At 38.7% G+C, this 22,290-nt stretch overlaps 2 protein-coding genes across 8 annotated transcripts in view; one reads left to right on the top strand and one right to left on the bottom strand.

Moving 5' to 3' along the window:
- Window positions 1-932: 932 nt before the first annotated feature.
- Window positions 933-11,717, top strand: LOC139958460 (fibroblast growth factor receptor-like). Of its 5 annotated transcripts, none has more exons than XM_071955552.1 (10): window positions 946-1,200; window positions 2,380-2,646; window positions 3,191-3,303; window positions 5,493-5,652; window positions 6,206-6,316; window positions 7,029-7,189; window positions 8,798-8,854; window positions 9,486-9,623; window positions 9,987-10,212; window positions 11,098-11,717. In XM_071955552.1, exons 6-10 carry the CDS (start codon window positions 7,083-7,085, stop codon window positions 11,377-11,379), a joined length of 810 nt encoding a protein of 269 aa, XP_071811653.1. In that variant the 5' UTR covers window positions 946-1,200; window positions 2,380-2,646; window positions 3,191-3,303; window positions 5,493-5,652; window positions 6,206-6,316; window positions 7,029-7,082; the 3' UTR covers window positions 11,380-11,717. The 5 variants fall into 5 exon arrangements, 4 of the variants coding, with proteins under 4 accessions (XP_071811653.1, XP_071811655.1, XP_071811657.1 ...); XM_071955554.1 differs by having other exon boundaries at window positions 946-1,175; XM_071955555.1 differs by lacking the exon at window positions 946-1,200 and adding an exon at window positions 1,227-1,992.
- A 3,551-nt stretch (window positions 11,718-15,268) lies between these two features.
- Window positions 15,269-22,290, bottom strand: part of LOC139958441 (uncharacterized) — a 56,128-nt gene continuing 49,106 nt past the window's right edge. For 2 of the 3 annotated variants that reach the window (XM_071955522.1, XM_071955521.1), the window contains exons 23-25: window positions 21,096-21,358; window positions 20,064-20,127; window positions 15,269-16,291 (exon numbers count right to left, since the gene is read on the bottom strand). In XM_071955522.1, the coding sequence (XP_071811623.1) occupies window positions 15,754-16,291; window positions 20,064-20,127; window positions 21,096-21,358 (865 nt within the window). In that variant the 3' untranslated portion in view covers window positions 15,269-15,753. The remainder of the gene's footprint in view (window positions 16,292-20,063; window positions 20,128-21,095; window positions 21,359-22,290) is intronic. The other variant, XM_071955523.1, reaches the window with a different exon arrangement.

Raw genomic sequence — 22,290 nt, forward strand, 5'->3', positions numbered from 1 at the left:
GATCTATAATATGGTGTAACCGCAAGGCTGTGGTACAAACAAGGGCGTAGGAACCGGGGGGCTGCCAAAAATATCCAAAGGGGGAGGGGGACAACCCCTCCCCTTAGACCCCTCCCCCAGGCCGGCCATCAGTCTTCAGCCCCCCCCACTCAAAAGTACCTTCCTACGCCACTGGGTACAAATACCCCCAACGGAACGTTTCCTACGACTGACGGTGGGCAGATAAACTCCCTAACTTTTGGGCACGCACCTACTGAGCAAGGTACCTTTCAATAATATTCAGTAGTTCAGTTTTTCCTTACTATCATTCCTTATCATCATTCGGATTCCCTGACAAAACGAATATTAAGGAGATGATGTAAATATGATTCGTAGTATGTAACACTTGTCCCCTCCCCCCCTCCCATCTAAAGAGCGGTGTTTGGGGAGAACTAGTTTTATTCCTCTTCCCCCTTACTTTACATCTTTGCCCCCGCCCCAAAAATTCAGGTTATTTTCCCCTTGTGAGTAATTTATTCATTCTTGTACAGCTTCGATCCTTTCAAACGCAAGAAATTCGACAAGGATGGAATGCCTGCACAAGCACCAGCAACAGACGTTTATCCGGAACTTAACGATGGTTTTGACCATGCAACAGATGCAAGAAAATTTCCAGTATTTTTGAAAAGAATCAATAGCAGCCACCGGAACACCCCTATAAATATAAATATTTTGGTTTTAATTTAAACTTACATGATCTACGTAAACATTTTACTTGAATAAGTTTTCATTTTCATTTTCTTTAAAAAATCATGTTATAGCCCTCTTGTTATGTTTGGTAAATATGGATCTAAAGGGATTTCGACATCAGATCATAATAAATTTCGCCGGCAGATATAGCCAGCCTTACTGACAAAATTGGGCAAGCCAACATTTGAAACGGGAGTCTCTGGAGAACCAAAGGATACTTCAACTTGGGACAATATTTCAACAGCCTTTCGAATAAACTTTTGGCGTTCAATAATTCGGGCGAATTGCGCAATATATGAAGTTTCAATGTTAACATTGTTATTAGTTACTTTTAGTTTTAGAGTGAATTGACTGCGAGCAGGTACAAGCGAATTTCTGTGGCAGGGAGCCGCAGAAATATCTTAAGAACCTTTCCGAATATCACTGTAGAGAAGCTTCAAATTAAGGCACGTTATGGCAAAAGTTGCATTGGTGAGCTATCCAATTGACAGATTTGATTTTCATTTATATATATTTTATGTAGCGGAACCAGGCGTTACAGTATGTATTACAGTCCTAACTTACTGTAGCTTAGGCTAGGATTAAGTCTACAGGAGGCGAACGGTTACCTACACTACAGTAGGCCTAGGTCCTCACGACTGCAACCGTACCGAACAGGAAGAAAAGTAGTATTTTAGAGCTAAGTTAGGCTATTCCTAAATGAATTGCCAGGAAGCCCTTTGTATCATTCAGTATGGCCCATAGTTACTTTACCAATGAGACCGCAGAGTACACAAAAATTTCACCCTAGGCTTGAGTTGACAGCATGTGATGAAGTACATCACTGCATGTGATCGCTTTCACTGACATATTTTGGCTTTAACAGAATTCAAGCCTTGAAACAAAGGGCAATAACAGGTATTTGCATTGAAAGATGCACTGTTTCACAATATTCTAGCCAACACGTGACATGTGAGAGAATCAAGAGCAACCGCAAACAAAGTCACCATTTCCAACAGTACAGTGCCATACAGAGTATCTAGGCCTACACCTGAAATCGCATTTCCCCCAACTATCCATTAGTCTGCACATGTAAATAATTGTTTAAAAATTCTGTAATTTTTTGTATTGATCTTAAGTCAGTACATTTTGCTTTCAGCATTGGAAACCAGCTTTATCCTGCTGTTCAGTGAATAGGCAACATGTGTCATGTTATTTATGTGACTGCCACTATGCCAAGGGAATAACATGCCAGATTCCTTTTGTCCAGAAGCTTTGTGAGCAGTGAGGACACTTCTTATTCCCTTAACTTCAGGATGAATATCATGATATGTTCTCTTATTCCTCTGGCATCTTGAGCAAATATGTGTGATCACGTCTCTTTGTCAATTCAAGATTTGTAACTAAGGCTTTCGTTTTGTTTATTGCAATGATTGTATTTCCCCGGTAACATTGAAATATGGTGTAGAAATTAGATTGGACTCGGAGGCAATAATGAACACTTTGCTAACACATACTGTACAATGTGTCACATAAAGGTCTATCAAATGGATATTGACAGTTTTCAAGCTAAACAAAAATATCTTTGCACATGCAATTGAAAAGTAGGAAATGTAACCTATGATCATGATAAATGCAGAAATAATTCAACGATGTTATTAATTCCTACAGGTCAGTGGGGCCAACAAGGGCATTGGTTTTGCTTGTATAAGAGCTCTTTGCAAGCAGCTTAAAGATGACAATGCCGTTTACCTGACTGCCAGAAATCCAGAGCTGGGTAAGAAGGCCGTGGCTGACCTCGAGAAGGAAGGATTGAAGCCTCGATTTCATCAACTGGATATCACAGATCAAAGATCAGTGGAGGCATTGAGAGATCATGTCAAAAAAGAACATGGAGGACTGGATATTGTCATTAATAATGCTGGTTTTGCATTCAGAGTAAGCAAATGATAAATAAAAGATTCACTGCATGTTTCTTAGAGGTGCTGGAAGTGTTAACAAAGACATTCGCAGAACCAAAAGTTTTGAAATTTTGTGAAATCAAACGTACTGTAGTTTTTTTTTACATTGGCGAAGGAAAATTTCCCAGACAGTTTGCAGTTATTCTTTTACCTTCATGTTCTAATTTTTTTAGTTTTTTTATTACCCACTTACTGTATGTCGATACTTGTAGATTGTTGGGGCCTTTCATAAACACTTTAAAGAAGCTTTGTGCATTGGTTTTGATAAGATTAAATATTTCCTTTACCAATTTCCACCAATTGTAGAATTAAATATTTTAAGGAAGTACCTTTCAATTTAATAAAATAAGAAATTTACATGTTTTATGTCGTTTAAAATTTGGCATAATCTTCGAAGAAGTAATTTTTGAAAATTGTCAACTTTACAGTATGTTTTTTTTATCTTTCTCCAAAACATGTATCCCAGTTAGTGAAGACTGATATTGTATTTCGAAGTACCGTAATTGTCTTCTAATTTACAGCTGGATGACAAGGCATCAGCTGCTAAACAGGCCGCGGTCTCCTGTCAAATCAACTACTTTGGTACTGCCAGGGTCTTTGATGTCTTATCACCACTTTTACGTCCTCATTCAAGGTATGCTTCCTAGTCAAGTAATAACTACATGTACCTAGATACTCAAAATGCATTAATTGTGCGTCGTTTATGTACACAAGGTAATTGTCCATCCTGTCTCAGTTCAAAAACAGTTATGCACCAGTTTTACTCTTTGGAATAGATTCCAAGTTTCATTCAGCCTGATAATTTTCAATATCATTTTGTTGTTCGTTGTTTTGATGACCTATTGGTTTACTTGTTATAGTTCTTTCGCAGATTAGAAGCTTATATAAGTTGTCAGGCAGATTATCTTCTCATCTTTCTGAGCTGTTCGGTAGCTCATGTTATGCTTCAAACGGAAGAGCCATTGCTATGAAACTAGGCTTTAGCAAGTTACACTCGACTCCTACTTTCAGGTACAACTCTTCCCAGCTCAATACTTTGATGTTGCCACTTTTATTAGATATATAATACAGATATAATACAGCCTGCTTTTTGTGGAGGTCAAATGTCAGTTGGAGTCACCAGGGGGTCAAATTGTGGAAACCTTGTTTTCTAATGTACCGTATCTCCCACCAACCAGCCTATTTGGTAACATTTGCGTTACGTCTCATTAGAATAGGTGAGGCTGTTAGCAATTGGAAATGAGATTAAGGGCATCCATATAGGTATAAATCAAGAAGTCTCGACCAAATCTCCATTGACGTAAGTGTGTCGCTATACCTTAAGTGCCTGCATGTGTACAAAGGTGTGTAATGAAACGTTGTACTGTTTGTACATGCTTAATGTATTGGATTGAAGATATCATTGTGAACCATCTTTTTATTTTTATTCCGTTGTTGATGGCTTCCGTCGTATATCGCAATTGTCGAGACTCCTGCATGTGTCACATAAAAATTTCAGGTTAAGATGTTGTCACTTTGCGGGGGGAATGACCATGCGCCGTTTACGAAAATTAAATGTCGCTTAGTTAGATGTTATAGAGGCAAACCAGGCGCAAAATCTTGAGGACGAGGGGGTTAGAATCACCCGGTGCCTGCTTAATGTACCACATTGAATGAAAAAAGCCTGTTGTCTTTGGTAGAGATCAATCTGTATGCTGAACACAAGAAAAGTTTCCAACTCGGTCATCAGCTGCCAATGTGAATATTGCATTTTTTGCTGTAGTACTTAGATTGAAGCATGTGGTTCATCCTGGCTATACCCTACAGCCTAGTGTGTCACATTCATATAGGATTATTCATGTAGTAGCATTGACAATTTGACACAGTTACTTCTTCTTCCCATATCTCCCACATATCCTCTAAATGGTATCAGGCCAGAGGCTGCACCCCCTCTCCCATAGCCCATTCTCACCAGGCCTGACCACACACTTGGTCATACCATCATTGACAAAGCATTGATGTGAATATAACCGCAAATATGACCCAAGTATGGAAACATTAAGGTGCCATAAAAATGTTAAGATCTTTTTCTGATGATATACTGATCAGCATGTTATCAATAATTATGTAGCAAAGTGTTGACTTGACGAGATTTTATAAATAATCAGTTTGCCATTTAACAGCAACATGTCGAATTCCATGATATTTAGTGAATTTGTCGCAAATTGTTGAGATATTATCTGAACAATTTATCATTTTGGGGAAAGTTCCTACTGATATTCACGAAAACTTCTTAACAGATTGATGGCAACTTAAAGGTTTCCATACCTATAACGATTGACTCGTTATTACTGTTGTTGTGTTGTTAATAATCTTCATCGCCACTGTCCACTCAATCGTCAATACTATGCGAGAGCTTTGCCTTGCGCAACACGTCAGAAAAATACTCATATTTATGTAACTGAAGCACAGTTGTGGGCCTGGGGAGTGCGTGGGTGGACGAGCTGGGTGATATTATAAACGCAACGATTGATTCGACGTATTGAAATCTAAAATGGACTTTGGTATTGTAACTCTGATAATCTAAATAGGTTATTATACTTAGTTGATAAACTGTACTAGTATATATGATAACGGATTGTTTGGCGTGAAATATACAGAGCAATACCGAAAGTTTAAAACAGTCATCTGGGTTGAAAAGGGCATTGTATTTAATTCATCATGGAACAGTAACAATAACGGGCAACTATAACCATATACTACATATTTTACAAGCGAGCCTAATTTGAAGGTATCACAACATTCCTTTAACACATATTTTTTTGTTTATATCTAATTATATAGATTTCCTGGCTATATTACGTCATCATGAAGGCGCTGACGTTGATTGTGTGTTGTTTTATTTGTTGGGATCTGATCGACGCTAATTCCAACCCTTACTTTCATCTATATGGTACTAACTGCAATCAAACGGGACCAGACGAGTTGGAATGTTGTGATAATCGTAAGTATATAAACACAAGTACAACTCACATGACTCCACATGACGCCATGACGTCACAAATTACATGACGATGTCAGAACTGCCCTTTTTTCTTTTCTTGATAAGTTTCTCCATTTGATCGTTGTTCAGAAGTATACTATAGGCCTAACGCAATAGTTCACAACGGAGAGATAGTCATTGTCGTTGCATGCGTAGTCAAGGTTTACAGAAGTGTGTTTTCCATAGTAAATTAACTTCCCAGATGTTACGGCATATGCTATACATTTTTTTTTCAATTCTAAAAAGAGGGAAAAAATATTGTCATGTATTTTGAAAAGACTTACACAAATGTAAATGAACCAATTAATAAAAAGGATATAAATGACAAAATACCACAGAGCTCCCCGTATACCGCCTCATGACCCTGACCATTGTACTACAATATATAGGTTTCATCGGCTTGAAAATATAAAACTGCGAAAATCTTCCAGCCTTTCTCGGAGTTCTGATACTAGCGTCACGTTTAACATATAATTATATCAACTAATAATTATTTTTCACTGTTCGAGTTTAGCTCCCATCGATCCATTGAAATTGGAAATAGACTTCGTTACACTACGCCTTGATGACGTAACTAAACCATGGCAACTTGACGCAACGATCACGTGGGTGCCGCTAACAGCAGGTAAATGTGTATCGTCTGGTATTGGGTTTGTGATTCATTTTGGGTATCATATCTCATAGATAGATGAATGGATGAATGGATAGCTGGATAGCTGGATGGATGGATGGGTGGGTGGATGGATGGATGGGTGGATGAATGGATGGATGGGTGGGTGGGTGGGTGGATGGGTGGGTGGATGGATGGGTGGGTGGGTGGGTGGATGGGTGAGTGGATGGATGGATGGATGGATGGATGGATGGATGGATGGATGGATGGATGGATGGATGGATGGATGGATGGATGGATGGATGGATGGATGGATGGATGGATGGATGGATGGATGGATGGATGGATGGATGGATGGATGGATGGATGGATGGATGGATGGATGGATGGATGGATGGATGGATGGATGGATGGATGGATGGATGGATGGATGGATGGATGGATGGATGGATGGATGGATGGATGGATGGATGGATGGATGGATGGATGGATGGATGGATGGATGGATGGATGGATGGATGGATGGATGGATGGATGGATGGATGGATGGATGGATGGATGGATGGATGGATGGATGGATGGATGGATTGACAAAATGTTAGCAAAAGTAGGCAACATTGAACAATTAATTAAACAATTTTCATCAGATGAGTCTTGGGAGAGCGTTAAAAGAAGCCAGAGATATGTACATAGATAGATTATATTTTTTGTACTTTTTTTTCTACAGATTTTTTAGAGTACGCCGTAAGATTTCAACCAGTTGTGACCATTGATGAACTAAATGCGAACGAAACAGGCTTTTTTACTGAACCGAGAATCTTTTGTCTTGAGAAAGATGAAATCCTTGTCGATTCCTGCACAGATGAACCATTCTTTGATACCATTACGGTTCGTCTTCCATCTTTTTCGCCTTTTCCTTAATTCCACTTTAAGTTCGATCGTATCGTAGAAGCGGATTTGTGGTGTACAGTAACTTCGCGTGTCCCTGTGTTAACTTATGTAGCTGCACTGATAGACAATGTAGTTGCCATGGTCGTAAGTCAAATTGTAACCAGTGGCGGAGCTAGGGGTATTGGTCAGAGGGGCGAGAATTAATGGTCTGTAGTGGCGCTTTCGACTATCTAAGCGAAGTGCCACCACAGTTTGGCGCGGAGCGTACAGAATTTTTTTGAGTAAAGATACTCCCTAGATCGCAGGAAATGACCCTTTCCAGGCCTTGCTAATCTGCAGATAAACGAAGAATAAATAGGTGTCATCGCTACTTTGTCAGAAAATTACACCAACAAAATGTGACAAATGTCAATAGGTATATGAGAGCGCAATAAAATAGTCAATAATCGCGAATAAGTAAAAAGTTGTCAAAAGCTGAAAAGGGCGCCAGTAGTCCATTTGAGTCCGTCAGGGGGGGGGGGATCCGCCCCTCTGACTGTATGGACGCTCCGCCACTGATTGTAACCACTTTTTTAATCGCAATCCTAATCTCCATAAACCTAACGAAACGGCGAACTTTTCCACAGTGAAACTATAAGAAACATCATTTGTGTAAATTTTTGTATTTTAAGACAATTTTGTGGAATATTTTCCTCATTAAGCAGAATTGTAACATAAACTGCAGCGCATGCGCAAAGTTATGCAAACCCTTCCTTTGCATCGAACAGTTTGACTCCGGATCTGTACAAGTGTTAACTCTTTTTATTTAATGGAGGAATTTGGTCAAAGCATCGATGAAATCCCATAGCTGAACGATACAACTAAACCACTGCACAAAATCAGTGAGATCGTCATCAGCGCTATTTTTTCCTTATGATATCGCGAATTTACCGTAGCCATAATACTATCATGCAGACTTTCGAGGGTCCGTTCATTATGTTGATACTTTACTTAATTTTTTGCAAAGTACTCCAGACAAGGATAGATAGCATTAAGTGTCTAAATGAGTGACAACATGCTCTGGGTAAACGGTCTTCTAGCATCTTTAGGTATGGGGGGGGGGGGGGCGCAACAGGCGTGGGTATCTCTTCTGACGAACACAAGGTGACCGTGGTTGGTTATGGTCGTGAATATTATTAATATCAATGACAACAGTTTTAGCCCTGATGCAAAATAAAAGCTAGTCTGCGCACATTTTCCTTGAAAACTGCGATATGGATATACAGAGTATACTGTCTTCTTATTTGTATTGAAAAGTAAGATTATAGCCGAATCCGACACTGCATGAAATGATAAAAAAGTTTGGATCTATTATTAATCTAACCGATTGTATTAAGAAGGTATTGAGTAATCGATTACGTGTTAAAAATCATTACTTTTTTCTTGTAGTAATTTGTCTTCTCTGAGGTATCTAATTTGTCACTAATTCTGCTTTTAACGTCTGCTTTTAACGTCTGCTTTTAACTGCTTTTAACTCATGCTTTTAACGTGTAAACATATATTGTTGGTAGTAATTGCCATGGCTAATGTACCCAACACACTTTTGTTTGTATCTTTTTCGTAAAGAATTCTACCAGTCTATATGTACAAGATCTGCTCTTTGGATTTCCGTACAAATTCGAGGTAAGGAAAAGCTTTTTTTGTCTATACAGCGTTGTAACCAGTTTAAATATTTTTAGAGGGCAAAGTTTTTGGAACATCTCTCTCGAGGGTCGAGGTAACTTATTGGCTATCGGTACAATCATGGTTTAAATGCTCTAAGTGATACTTTTGTCTGCCATGTAAAATACGGGCACGCCCTATGAGCCCGAATTCCCAAGCATGACGTCAACTTTGAGGCATATGGTTTTATATTAAGGTTAGAACCATTACGTACAGTATACTTACGCCGACAGTGTTGGTGATATAACCTGAACACTGAAGAATAACTTTTAGAATTCAGTCAACTTTCATTCTGGGGAATATTCATCACTGCACTATCACTAAACATTAGTAACATGGTGGTCTGCATGAAAACGTGTGCATTGACAATACTACTAGCCTAATAATCTAAAGTTTGGTACGTACATGGTAATGGATATAGTAGTAGGCTAGGCTCACGCTGAAGAAGTGAAGTCATGCATGGGATTCCGCCGGTGTGCCTTAAAATAGGAATGGTCGACGATGTATGGGTGTACATGTGTGTGTGTGTGCGTGTATGGGTGGGTGTTTGGGTGTTTGCGTGAGTATTTGTGTGTTCATTATTGACCAACAGGTGGTCATTTGGTATTGTCTTGTGGGAGATTTACACCCTTGGGGGAATTCCCTATGCCGGAATGCCTGCTGTTGAAGTGGTCAATCGAACCAAGGCTGGTTACAGAATGCCTCAACCAGAAGGATGTCCAATGGATATGTAAGTGAAGCTTCAAGTTCCTCTTTCCTGTTGTACAAAAGGTATTACAAAGAGCCTGGTTCATCAGGGACGGATGTAGGATCTTATATCTCTAGATCTTAGCAGTCGTTATGTAGAGCGGAGGGGGGCGGAGTATTACCCGAATGAAAAGTTTGGAGTCAAATGATGCATTATGAATGTTACACTGGATCACATTCTATATCTACAAAAAGGGAGCGGGGGTTCGGGACTGGGATACCCCACCCCCCATCAAAATCCTAGATCTGCGTCTGTTTATCCACCCATTCATCTATCTATCTTCACAATATATTTCTACGTGACGATATTATCTCTTCAATGCGTTTGTTTGTACAATATCTTCAGCTTTAAAGTAATGGCCGAATGTTGGCAGGAATCGCCCCAACACAGACCAAACTTTTCTGAGATTGAATACGCGTTAGAAGTCATCCTTAGTCACCGAGCTGAAATAAGTATAAATCGGCAGCAACCATCAGGCAACCCAGACGAGGCTCCTTACTTACCAATGGTGGAAAGTGATGCTTCTAATATGATAAGAAGGGACTCTTCACTGGCTGATAAAATCAATTTGGTAACTGTTATTTTCTCTTTCCTCAATCGTTTTTGTGATATCATATACCGCTGGTAATAATTCAATATCATGTTGGGAAGGAATATATATCCCAAAGATTTAGTAAAAAAAAAAGCGAAATTCCTGCCACGAATCTATTTAGTGTTTGATTTAGCCTATACCTGTTGCTTTTGAAGGTACATCCGTAATTATAATAGTAGAGACGAGGGTGGGAATAGATCTGACATGATCTGCTGATGATTTCTGGAACTCAGTGGGGGATTGAGATGCAGTGTTGTATAGTCAAGAACTTCTTTTCGAGTACCAAGTACTTCCGAGTACTGGAAGTTCCGGGTACTAATAGTACCAAGTATGAGTACTTTATCATCTGAGTACTTTCTTCCAGTGAAAGAAGTTCTTGCAAAAAGTGACTCTGTACTACCCAAGTATCGAATACTTTTCGAGTACTACGACCCTGGATTGATCAATTATCTAGAGTATTCACATTTTACTGAAAGTCCAAAAGGATTTTCCTAAATTCTAGCCTTGCTAATTTGCTACAATTTTTACAAAATCTTGTCTTACGCCTCAATTTATAGCCAGGTTATGACAATGATTATATTAGATGATTAAATGTCCCGTCGGAGTTTCTCAGAAAAAGCAGAACAAGAGCTAAGTTGTAACAAACGCTGACCAAGTTTCAACATTTAGCATATTTGTACAGCTTAATTCCCTATACAAAATGTGTACAGTACAAAGTGACCGTAATGTTCCATATGTGAAATATACAAATGAAACGTAGTTTTCTATAATGTTGGACACATGAAACGATGATACTATTGTGTGTTACAGAGATGATTGATCGTGTCAATTAATTTTGACCTTTCCCACTCTCATTCTTTACAGTACGACGTACTTGGTACAAGTGCAGACAGCGCGTTCCATGATTTGAGCAGTACGTCTGCGGATTCCTTCACGACGGATTATCAGTTCGCTGGAGACGGTGTAAGAATCGAACCAATCATTGAAGAGGAAGAGGGACCATGTGAGCGACGGTTCTCCATCAGTTCTTTCCAATCAAATCCTGATTTCGTTGGAAATGGATCCGCCTCATCAATTGTATCTGAAATAAACTCGGACGTATCCAGTGGAGAAAGCGGGATCAAGATCCGAGAGGGATTGGCCTAGACAGGAGAAGCCTAGCACACTAATGGATGTGACAAAGGTCCGCCTTCTGCATTATGAACAAGCCTAAAGCAGTTACGAATAAGTTGAATCGATTTCAGAAATATTAAGATGTTATTGTCCTTCAGTATTTACGCGAATTAATGACTTGAACAAGTCTAAAAGTGACATCTATAACAGAACCGTCATTTGCCTTACCTTTTTCGATTTTTCCTCTATGATCTTAACTTCCTATATTCTCATTCATAGGTTTGTCATTTGTAAAAATCAGCCTTCATTATATAATATTTGTAGCAGGCTACCTAATATTAGCCTTCATTATATAATATTTGTAGCAGGCTACCTAATATTAGCCTTCGTTATATAATATTTGTAGCAGGCTACCTAATATCAGCCTTCGTTATATCATATTTGTAGCAGGCTACCTAATATCAGCCTTCATTATATAATATTTGTAGCAGGCTACCTAATATCAGCCTTCATTATATAATATTTGTAGCAGGCTATTTAATATTCGCCTTCATTATATAATATTTGTAGCAGGCTACCTAATATCAGCCTTCGTTATATAATATTTGTAGCAGGCTATACCTAATATCAGCCTTCGTTATGTAATATTTGTAGCAGGCTACCTAATATCAGCCTTCGTTATATAATATTTGTAGCAGGCTACCTAATATCAGCCTTCATTATATAATATTTGTAGCAGGCTATTTAATATTAGCCTTCATTATATAATATTTGTAGCAGGCTACCTAATATTAGCCTTCGTTATATAATATTTGTAGCAGGCTACCTAATATCAGCCTTCGTTATATAGTATTTGTAGCAGGCTACCAAATATCAGCCTTCGTTATATAATATTTGTAGCAGGCTACCTAATATCAGCCTTCGTTATATAATATTTGTAGCAGGCTACCTAATATCAGCCTTCGTTATATAATATTTGTAGCAGGCTACCTAACACTTGGCAGTAACTTTCACTCACAGTTCTGCTACATTGGAGATTTTACTTCAATATTAGTTTGGAGACTTGCCGTTGCTCCATTACACACAAACTTACAGCTGTGTAAAAGGAGAACGCCACCAATGAAACCACATCCTTATGGATGAAAGAAAATTCCGTCTTGCTTCGTACAAGACGCTAATCCAGGTGGAAATGCACATACGCGGTCCTTCAATCTGACTCTCGTGTAGGGGGTGGCAAGGGCGTAGGAACCGGGGGATCAGTGAAAAATATGGGGGGCGGAAGTATCATTCCGCCCCCCCTGCTTCGCACGTCACAAAACCCCTTTTTTCGTTTCTCAATAAATGATAACAACATTCGTCATTTTACTCAAAACATTTTGGCAGAAAAAAATCTCATTTGGAGCACCAAATTGCATCTAAGACCAGGTGAACATGCAAAATTATTTACAAAATGGAGTGGGTGTTGAAGTGTGCTATATTGCACCAAATTGCATCTGAGGCCACCTGGAATTGCAAAATTTGACACCCCCTCCCCTTAGACCCCTCCCCCAGGCCAGCCATCAGTCTTCAGCCCCCCCCCACTCAAAAGTACCTTCCTACTCCACTGGGGGTGGGGTCTGGAGTCCTCTCTTGCAATGGTTCATTCCGAGGCATCTTAAGGCTGACAAATAGGCCTTAATGTGGAGGTTAATTAAAAGGGGCGGGTTTACACCCTCATACCCCTGGATGCGACCTTGCGTACCATGGGTGGATAGAAACATCACAATGTGACAAATCAAATTGTTATTTAATTCACTACAGATTTAATACATCATATTAAGAAAATATGAAAATGAAGCATTTTAAACAAAATATAATCAAAGATGATTTACAAAATAGATACTCTTTACTTTCGGGTTACAAAAATACATTTCTATTTTAATAAAAAAAAATGATTTCTTTTTAATATCCAGAATTAGTTTAGAAATCGAATTTTGAAAATATCATGATGTACAAAATGGAATTGATGAAACCATTTTTGTTAATAACATCTTTTCTTTTAACCTTTGTTTGTTCTTCAGGCTATGTAAATATTGCTTGTTATTCAATAACTTAGACTTGTACACATTAATAAATAACTCATTGTTATTTGGTGAGGGTTGGTATTTGTTTCTTTACATTTCAGAAGATACATGAATACTATTGTTGGATTAAGACATATATTTTTACATAGTTCTAATTTGCATATAGGCTTCAGGGCGAATAGAAGAACAAGCTTGGTGATTTGAGTCATAACCATCAGTATTAACCCCAGACAGTCACTACTGATATCAGACAATCACTACTGATGCTAGACAATCAATTCATGATCACTCAATTTCAAACTACAACCAGAATTTCAGAGATAATGCTCAAACCAATTTTGCTCTTCGATGGATTTTTCCCCCTTTTCTCTTCTTAATTATGAAATTCCTCAAATTCCATAAACACACAAAAAGTCATTTGGGAAAATTTTTAGCAATTTGTTAGTCATTTTTCAGGTACAAAGAGATGTTAAAAGGATAGAGAAGAGGCTTCTGTAATATGTGATAAAAGTCACTTTTTTTTTAGAATCAAGAAATGGTTGGATATATCGATAAAAATAAAAACGGAAAGAAGAATATTATTAACTTGTCTTTATTTTTGTATTTGTAAATAAAAGCAAGAGATAGGACACGAGATAGGTTGGAGTACATACAGTCCTAAAAAGAATTGTCATTGTTAAGGTTGTATAAAAGGGTGGGGGGGCGGGTTGTTCACCTCCACCCCTCCCCCCTGAATCTGACCTGATAATGCAGCCACATAGGAATAATCTCTGCTACAATGCATGCATACAGGCCTAATGTCCTGGCATTTATCATATATACCTAATTAGTATAGATAACCAGGCCATTTTAAGTAATTATTTCTGCTCAAATTTGTTAAGGTGGTACAAACCTACATGCTGCCATTATTAAAAAGATCTGTATAATTACACCTCACTAGAATCATGGAATGGTCGAGTTACAGACATTGTCTTGCAACACGGTCATCAGGAGATGTTACAAGTTTAGAGTGATAGATCGGGATACATCTTGCTGACAACTGACTATGTTTATAAAATTTACAACAGAAAGTGCCAATCTTGATCTAATCATTTGATTAAAAACAGCTACCTATACAAGCTTTTCTACAGATGGATTAATTTTAAAAGGTGAGAAATGAACGATCATGGAAAGAGAGATTTTGTACAATTCCCTCCCCACCCCCCCCCCCCCCAAATTGTTTGACACACATATTCTACTTGCAGACAATTCTTACTTGAGTTTGTACATTGATGACATTGTAATCTGCAAGAGTCTTACAATGTTTCTCAATTCAGTACATACATTTTTACAAATCGAGTTACAGACATTGTCTTGCAACACAGTCATCGGGAGATGTTACAAGTTTAGAGTGATAGTTCGGGATACGTCTTGCTGACAACTGACAATGTATATAAAAATTACAACAGAAAGTGCCAATCTTGATCTAATCATTTGAATAAAAACAGCTACGGATACAAGCTTTTCTACAGATGGATTAATTTTAAAAGGTGAGAAATGAACAATCAAGGAAAATGAGATTTGTACAATTCCCCCCCCCCCTGCCCTTCACCCCCAATTTTTTTTTTTGAAAGACATATTCTACCTGCAGACCATTCTTATTTGAGTTTGTACGTTGATGACATTGTAATCTGCTAGTCTTTTTAATGTTGGTGTAGTTTCTCAATTCAGTACATAAATGTTTACCACACCTTTACGATATGTGCGTGTCACTAACTGACCAGTAGGTCTTAGGGAACTGGTGATGTAGATTTCACTAACTGACCAGTAGGTCTTAGGGAACTGGTGATGTAGATGTCACTAACTGACCAGTAGGTCTTAGGGAACTGGTGATGTAGATGTCACTCACTGACCAGTAGGTCTTAGGGAACTGGTGATGTAGATGTCACTAACTGACCAGTAGGTCTTAGGGAACTGGTGATGTAGATGTCACTAACTGACCAGTAGGTCTTAGGGAACTACTGGTGATGTAGATTTCTCTTAAGTACAAAGTACTAAGCACAAGTCAAAATTGCAAACTAAGTAAAATTTTCGACTTATTCAAAAATAGTGAAATAACATTAGACTATAGTCAAGCTACTGACTTCCTTTGTAGTAGAAAAAAAGGAAAGAAAAACAACTTCAAAACCCAGAAATCTGCTCTTCATAACTCTTTTCTTTTCCACCATTTTATTTCTTCATGTATATAATGTTGTTGTTGTTTAGAGATGCCTATCTTTAGAAGTGCACAAATGTGACTGAAAATGAAAACAAAATGAGTTTTGTTCTGGTTAATGGTGACGATTTAGGTTTGATCTGAACTTTTTCAACCTTGTGTTGCAATCAACTGGATTGATTCCCCTCCGCCCGCTGTCGAGTCAGTCTGTTTGTCACTGCTAGTGGTTCCCCGCGGCGTGGTATTTGCCGGTGTGGTCGCTGCAGAGGAATTGCGAGGACCACCAGTTTTGTTGACCGCTTGTGGACCACGAGAATCACTCGAACCGGATAATAACTTCTCCCGCCAGAGGGTGACAATATCCTTATTCCTCAAGCAGAAGAAAAGAAACACGAACAGGCCTTGCAGCGTGTTAAAGATGAGAAATAGAAGATTGAATATGAACTGAGCGCCCCCTATCGCCAGGAATCCAAACAGCCATGCGAGACCGAGCAGGACCGAAATGGCTACCGCATTCTGGACTCGCTTCACCAGTTTGCTCCTCTTGTCATCTGCGATCATGGACTTACGTCTAAAGGCGAGTTGTCGGACGACAATAGTGAACAAGACGAGGTTGTAGCACAACATTAGGCCGACGAGTAACAAGACACCGATGTAAAAGGTCAGCGTACCAGCTTGAGGAAAACAGCTAACGGGAAGAAATGAAAGAAAACTAAATGAAATAGAAAAACTAGTCGATATTAACATATAGCATCATCCACAACAACATTAAATCTAGAAAAATTGCAGTACAAAATGAATTTCTTAATTGTGAGATACGTAACGAATTACATATCTCACACTAAAGTTATCATTACATATCACTTGATTACGTAATTCATTAAGTATCTCGCGATTATGTAATTCATTACGTATCACGCGATAACGTAATTCATTATGATCAAGCAATTGCGTAATTCATAACGTATCTCACGATTATGTAACAAATTGCGTATCTCAATTGATTACGTAATCTGAGATACATAATCAGGCGCGTATCCAGGATTTTCAAACCCGGGGGGCGCGAATTACTATCTAAGCAGAGCGCCACCATCGGTTGGCGCGCAGCTTACAAGAAAATTTCTTCTTTTGACACCCCCCAGATCACCGGAAACGGCACTTCTCGGGCTTGAAATGTACACTTTTTGCCTGAGAACCAAGTATTTCCTAATAGTTTTTTTTTTCCATCCATAACCTTTTTGAAGATTGTCAACCCGGCACACATCATGTTCGACCTGATCGCATCTCCTGTGGGTCTTTGCTTTTGTAGGTGATTCTACGTCGCGGCCCACAATACCCGTCAGCCCCACTTTTCAAGGTTTTAAGCCCCATATTTGTTCAGAATTTGAAAATTCACATTTCTCGTGAATAAACTCACTTCAAAACATACCCATAATGTTGTACAAAATTTCATCTATGGACAACCAATATAGAAAAAAACTTCCTTCAACCCCTAACAGACCGGTCAAAATTGCACGAGTAGAGGGAAGTGTGATGTAGAATGTTGGTCAGAAATTTTCGAAAATTCAGACACAGTTAATTTATTGGTGTAGAAATATTAAAACCTGTTATAACGGCTATTATAAAACTTGGTTGAAGGAAATGAAAAAAATAGCAGATATTTCCGAAACCGAACACTACACACATAGGCGTAGGAGGCGCGGCGGCAGTGGCGGAGCTAGGGTTATTGGTCAGGAGTGGCGAGAATGGTCTGAAGGGGCGCTTTCAACACTATCTAAGCGGAGCGCCACCACTGGTTGGCGCGTAGCGTACAGAAATTTTTTGAGTAAAGATACTCCCTAGATCGCCGGAAATGACCCTTTCCGGGCCTAACTAATTTGCAGATAAACGAAGAATAAGGTGTCATCGCCAAATTACACCAACAAAATGTGACAAATGTCAATAAGTAGATGAGAGCGCAATAATCTAGAATAAGTAAAAAGTGGTAAAGAGCTGAAAAAGGCACCAGCAGTCCATTTGAGTCCGTCAGGGGGGCATCCGCCCCCCTGACCATATGGACGCTCCGCCACTGCGTGGTAGGGGTGCAGGCCCTAATTCGCCATTACTAATGTAAAAGAGAGTTTTGACATAATTGGACCTCCATGCTTTTTATACATGTACATGAGACATGTCGTTGTTTACATAAGCATCCCGCGGTATACTGCGCAATTTGAACGGACCGTACGGTACATGATGGCATGCGATGTAATAACCGATGCTTGCTTATATGATATTGACATGAACACGTTGAAGGCGCAAAAATTTTTGGTTATTTTTTCAGGCAAGTCGGACAGTTTTGAGGCTTTTCATCCTGGAACGCCATTTTCATGCTCACTGATATGATGTGATATCTGCTGTTTGCTTTACAAATTCGAACAGGCGCGTAGCAAGGAATTTGCCAAGGAAAGGGCGAAGCCTGTAGACAAATTATCTAAGCGTAGCGCCCCCACGTGTTGGCGCGAAGCGTATAAGAAAATTTGGACCGAAATGCCTCCCAGATTGCTGGAAATGACACTTCCCAGGCCTTGTAAGTTGCCTCTAAGCACTTTCTATTTTGAAGTTACTTAGCGATATCATTTAAAAAAAATGCTGAATGGGGGGGGGGGCGGGCGGTTTCCCCCATCCCAAAATCAGTCATGTTCCCCGACGACACGGTCGAGTTCGAGACCAGCCACAGTTGGTTTCATAGCACAATTCTACACACGCGTTACGATAGACCATATATAGTATATATATAGATCATTAGTGAGAGAGGAAAATGGAAACGTCAAAAAATGGAGTTGTCGGTGTAAGGGGTAGGGTGAGTCACACTTTTACTAAATCATTGATCCGTCACTGGCTACCCTTCAGAGCTGTAATGATGTCACTGTCCTTCTTTCTCTTCCCGGTGTCTTCGCGTTTTTCTTTTACTCCCTCTTTTTCTCTTTTTTTCTCTCTTTCTTCTTTTTCTTTTCCCTTCCTTCCTCTCCTCTTTTTTCCTTTTTTCCCCCTTTTTTCTTCTCTTTTTTTCTCTTCTCTTTTTCTTACCCGGGGGGCGCGCGCCCCCAACGCCCCCCCCCCCCCTGGATACGCACCTGACATTATAATCAATGAACTGTAATGCTTAAAATTGAACATTAATAGCAGAGGTTAAGAAAGTGAAAGCTGAGAGGATAACAATTAATAAACAATCAGGAAATACGTAACGAGGAGTGGATAAGACATTGACAAATAATAACATCTATAAGACAAGGGCGGCGGAAGCACTTTTAATCTGGGGGGCACCAACGTCGAAGGGCACTTTGCAGAAATTCGATTGGACTGATGCAGCCTGATATTTAGTAGCCTTTATAACTCTTATTGTATTATCTTATTTGCGTATACACATCACTCCATCAACGCCACCCCCCCCCCCCCTCAAGGAAACAATGCATACTAGCACTGCAATATCTTATGTGCAAATTGGGAAACAAGGAAAAAGACAAAATGAGGTGAAATCATTATAAAGTCCAAGTCCCTGCACACGCGATCGATACATGAATGAAAGCAAATGATATATGTCAAAATACTGAAAGAAAAATAAATTTCTATGTGTTTTTCAATGGTTAAACTGATATTATTTGGATCATTATTATTGTAACGACTTTGCCAATAATTATAACCAATTTGGAAGGGTTATAACATGGCAAATGATTGTATGTTATTGGCATGCGATGTAATAACCAACGCATACCTATATGATATGCACATGTACATGTTGAACGCGCGCGTAGCGCTCGAAATATTTTGGTAATATTTTTCGGGCAAGTCGTTACAGTCCCCCCCCCCCTTCCCCAAATCAAATTGGGCTCCTATGCCTGTGGTAGTAAACATTTAAAACTTCCTGAAATATTTCATTCGACATGGGTTTCGCTTTGTAAACTCTTTTTTTATTTAGAAATTTTTATGTAGAAAAAGGGCACATTTTTAACCTGAGGAAAAGTGGGGGGGGCATGTGCCCCCTGTGCCCCCCCCCCGGTTCCGCCGCCCTTGTCTATAGAGAACATGAATATAACAAAAACATTTAAAACAAAACAAACCAATGAATTAAATTTGATTGACATAAATGTTCCACTTGAACTATTTTTAGAATTTTCAAAATGATCAAATTTATAGACTCTTAAAGTAAAATAAAACAAAGTACTAATGAATGTTTAGCTTACATGAATGGATTGGAGAGAAATAATTCTGTTTTATTGGGTGGGGTGTGGAGTTGGGTGTGGGGGGAGGGACAAACAGAAAGTGAATATCATGGTGAAGCAATGATCCTATACTATAAAAAAAAAATACCAACATCAATGTAACATACCGTATCGTCTTTATTTGTCATGGTTTGCTAAAAGCTCTGCTCCTGAAAATGGTTTACGATTTATTTACAAAATATTGTTAAATTATCAACTTACTACTTCCCAGTATAATTGTTTGGTTTGAGAATAGCTGATACAATGACAACTACCAGTGGTAGACCTGAAGTGAAAAGAAAATATTAAATAAATAAATAATAGAACCGTAAGATATCACCTCATCATGATGCCTTTGCACCAAACTTCCATAGGTATGATTTACATCATTAATTGAAATTGCCACAAATTCATTTCATAAATAAGGCTTGGCTCGGCTCTAAAAGTGGTTATTCTGTGTACATTGTCAGATTCAAAAGCACCAGAGGTGCACTCTGTACAATCATGATACATGGTTAATGTCATCTCATTGACAGTTATATGAAGCCTATAATACACATTCACAAGAGTAGAATCACAGTGGCTCATTGGTACAGACTATAGTTCTGTGACACGAAGGTTCAGGGTTCGAATCCTACCACTCACTGATGACTTCCATAATTATTAAACCGGTCAGCAAGTGGAATTTTTCTGGTGTGTTTTTGGTCGATCTTTGTTATTTTGCTAAAAAAAAAAATTGGGGTGGTGGGACAAATCCAAATTTGCTGTTCTGACAACCAAACCAGTAAGACCTGGTTGTCCAAGAGAAAATTAGAAAAAATCCTAAAAATTTGCCCTGAGCTTGAAAATCATGCAAAAAATCACATGAAAATTTACTTTTTGACAAAAAAAGGCTCCATTGTTATTAAGCATATATTCTTCACACTTAAAGGAAGCAATATTTTAAGGCAAATGATCCCAACAAAAAGTTGAAAATTTCACAAACTGATAAAATCATAAAATTTCATATTACACAACAGCGACATTTGTTATCAGTTCGAAAATCAATTGGTGTGTACATACAAACTATATATATATGTGTATAAATATATATATATAATTGATGATTTTTCAAAGTTACACAATTTATCAAAGGAGAGAAGGGTAACAGTTAGTTGGTTAACTCGATCCTCATACTGAAAAATTTATAAAGAGGGGATAACGCCAGCCAAGATTTTGGCAAATTGGACAACGATATTAGGCAGAAATATTTACCCCAAGCAACTAATGATGCTTTTCTCATGAAGTATTTGATGCCAGCATCAAACACTTTAACAAAGAGAAGGTACATGATCGTTGCCTCAACGCTCATCCAGGAGATGGAGGCGAGACAGAAGTAATGGATGAGGGCGCCAAATATGACGCAGCCGACGTCTAGGTTTGCTCGGTTGATCCCGATCAAGAAAGACAGGTAGAGTCCGAGGAGCGCAAAGCATAGATTTATCAAGACTTGCTGCGGCCGTTTGGATCGAAGTTTCCTGAAGAGTAACAAAGTTTAAATGGTGGTTGTCAGCAGAATTTAAACTTGAACTGTCATATTACGGAACAAAGTAACAACATTTGAGAACCAGTAATGTTGCTATATAGCTAATATCATGGTTTTGAAGATATTCAACTTTTAAATACACAAATCTCTGGAATTCAAGCTCTTTTAAGACTACATTAATGATGGTCTCTGCTCCTCAACTGTAAGTTAAAGCAGAAGATTAACCAGAATTTGATATAAGGTCTCTTTGATTGTTTTAAAACTAGATTGGAATAATTGACATGGTACTGATTAACCAATATCAGATAAGACATGCAGTGCCAACTGGTTTTTTAATTGTCTAAAGAGATAACCTAAAGAGATTTCCACAACCCACGGCAATGCAGTTTAATATGCTGACAACAATTTCAGTTTCTACTTGGTCAAACAATTTTTCAAGATAATTAAAGGGTGTGAAGACTCACGCAAAAAGAAACGTCTAATGCCGGTAATCTGACCTAGTTTCGAATGAGATGTAACAAAAGTGTTAGAAACTACCATGGATCCCAGAAATACACACACACAGCTTGCTTCCATCTGTAATTAGGCACTAGTGTACAGTCAGTACATACAGCTGCGGTCAATACCCACAGCACAGTGTAGAATCGATACAGCGATGGACATCTCAGGTCCAGCTAAAGATAACAAGGTATCACGTTTCATTACTGTCTGCATTTTGTAGCGACACGAACAAAACGTCACTTGCAAGCAACGGAGAGTTAACTATTTCAGATGGCCGCACACGGTTTGGGGCAAGTCTTCAATGCCTTTAAGTCACCCAAGATTAGAACCTGGGCACAAAACCACACTACTTTATGTAGTAACTGACATCCACTCTCAACCCTTCATGTGTAGTATCTGTTCTTTTGTATACTCCCTAATTTT

The sequence above is a fragment of the Apostichopus japonicus genome, chromosome 18, assembly GCF_037975245.1.
Source record: "Apostichopus japonicus isolate 1M-3 chromosome 18, ASM3797524v1, whole genome shotgun sequence".
Lineage (NCBI taxonomy): Eukaryota > Metazoa > Echinodermata > Holothuroidea > Aspidochirotida > Stichopodidae > Apostichopus > Apostichopus japonicus.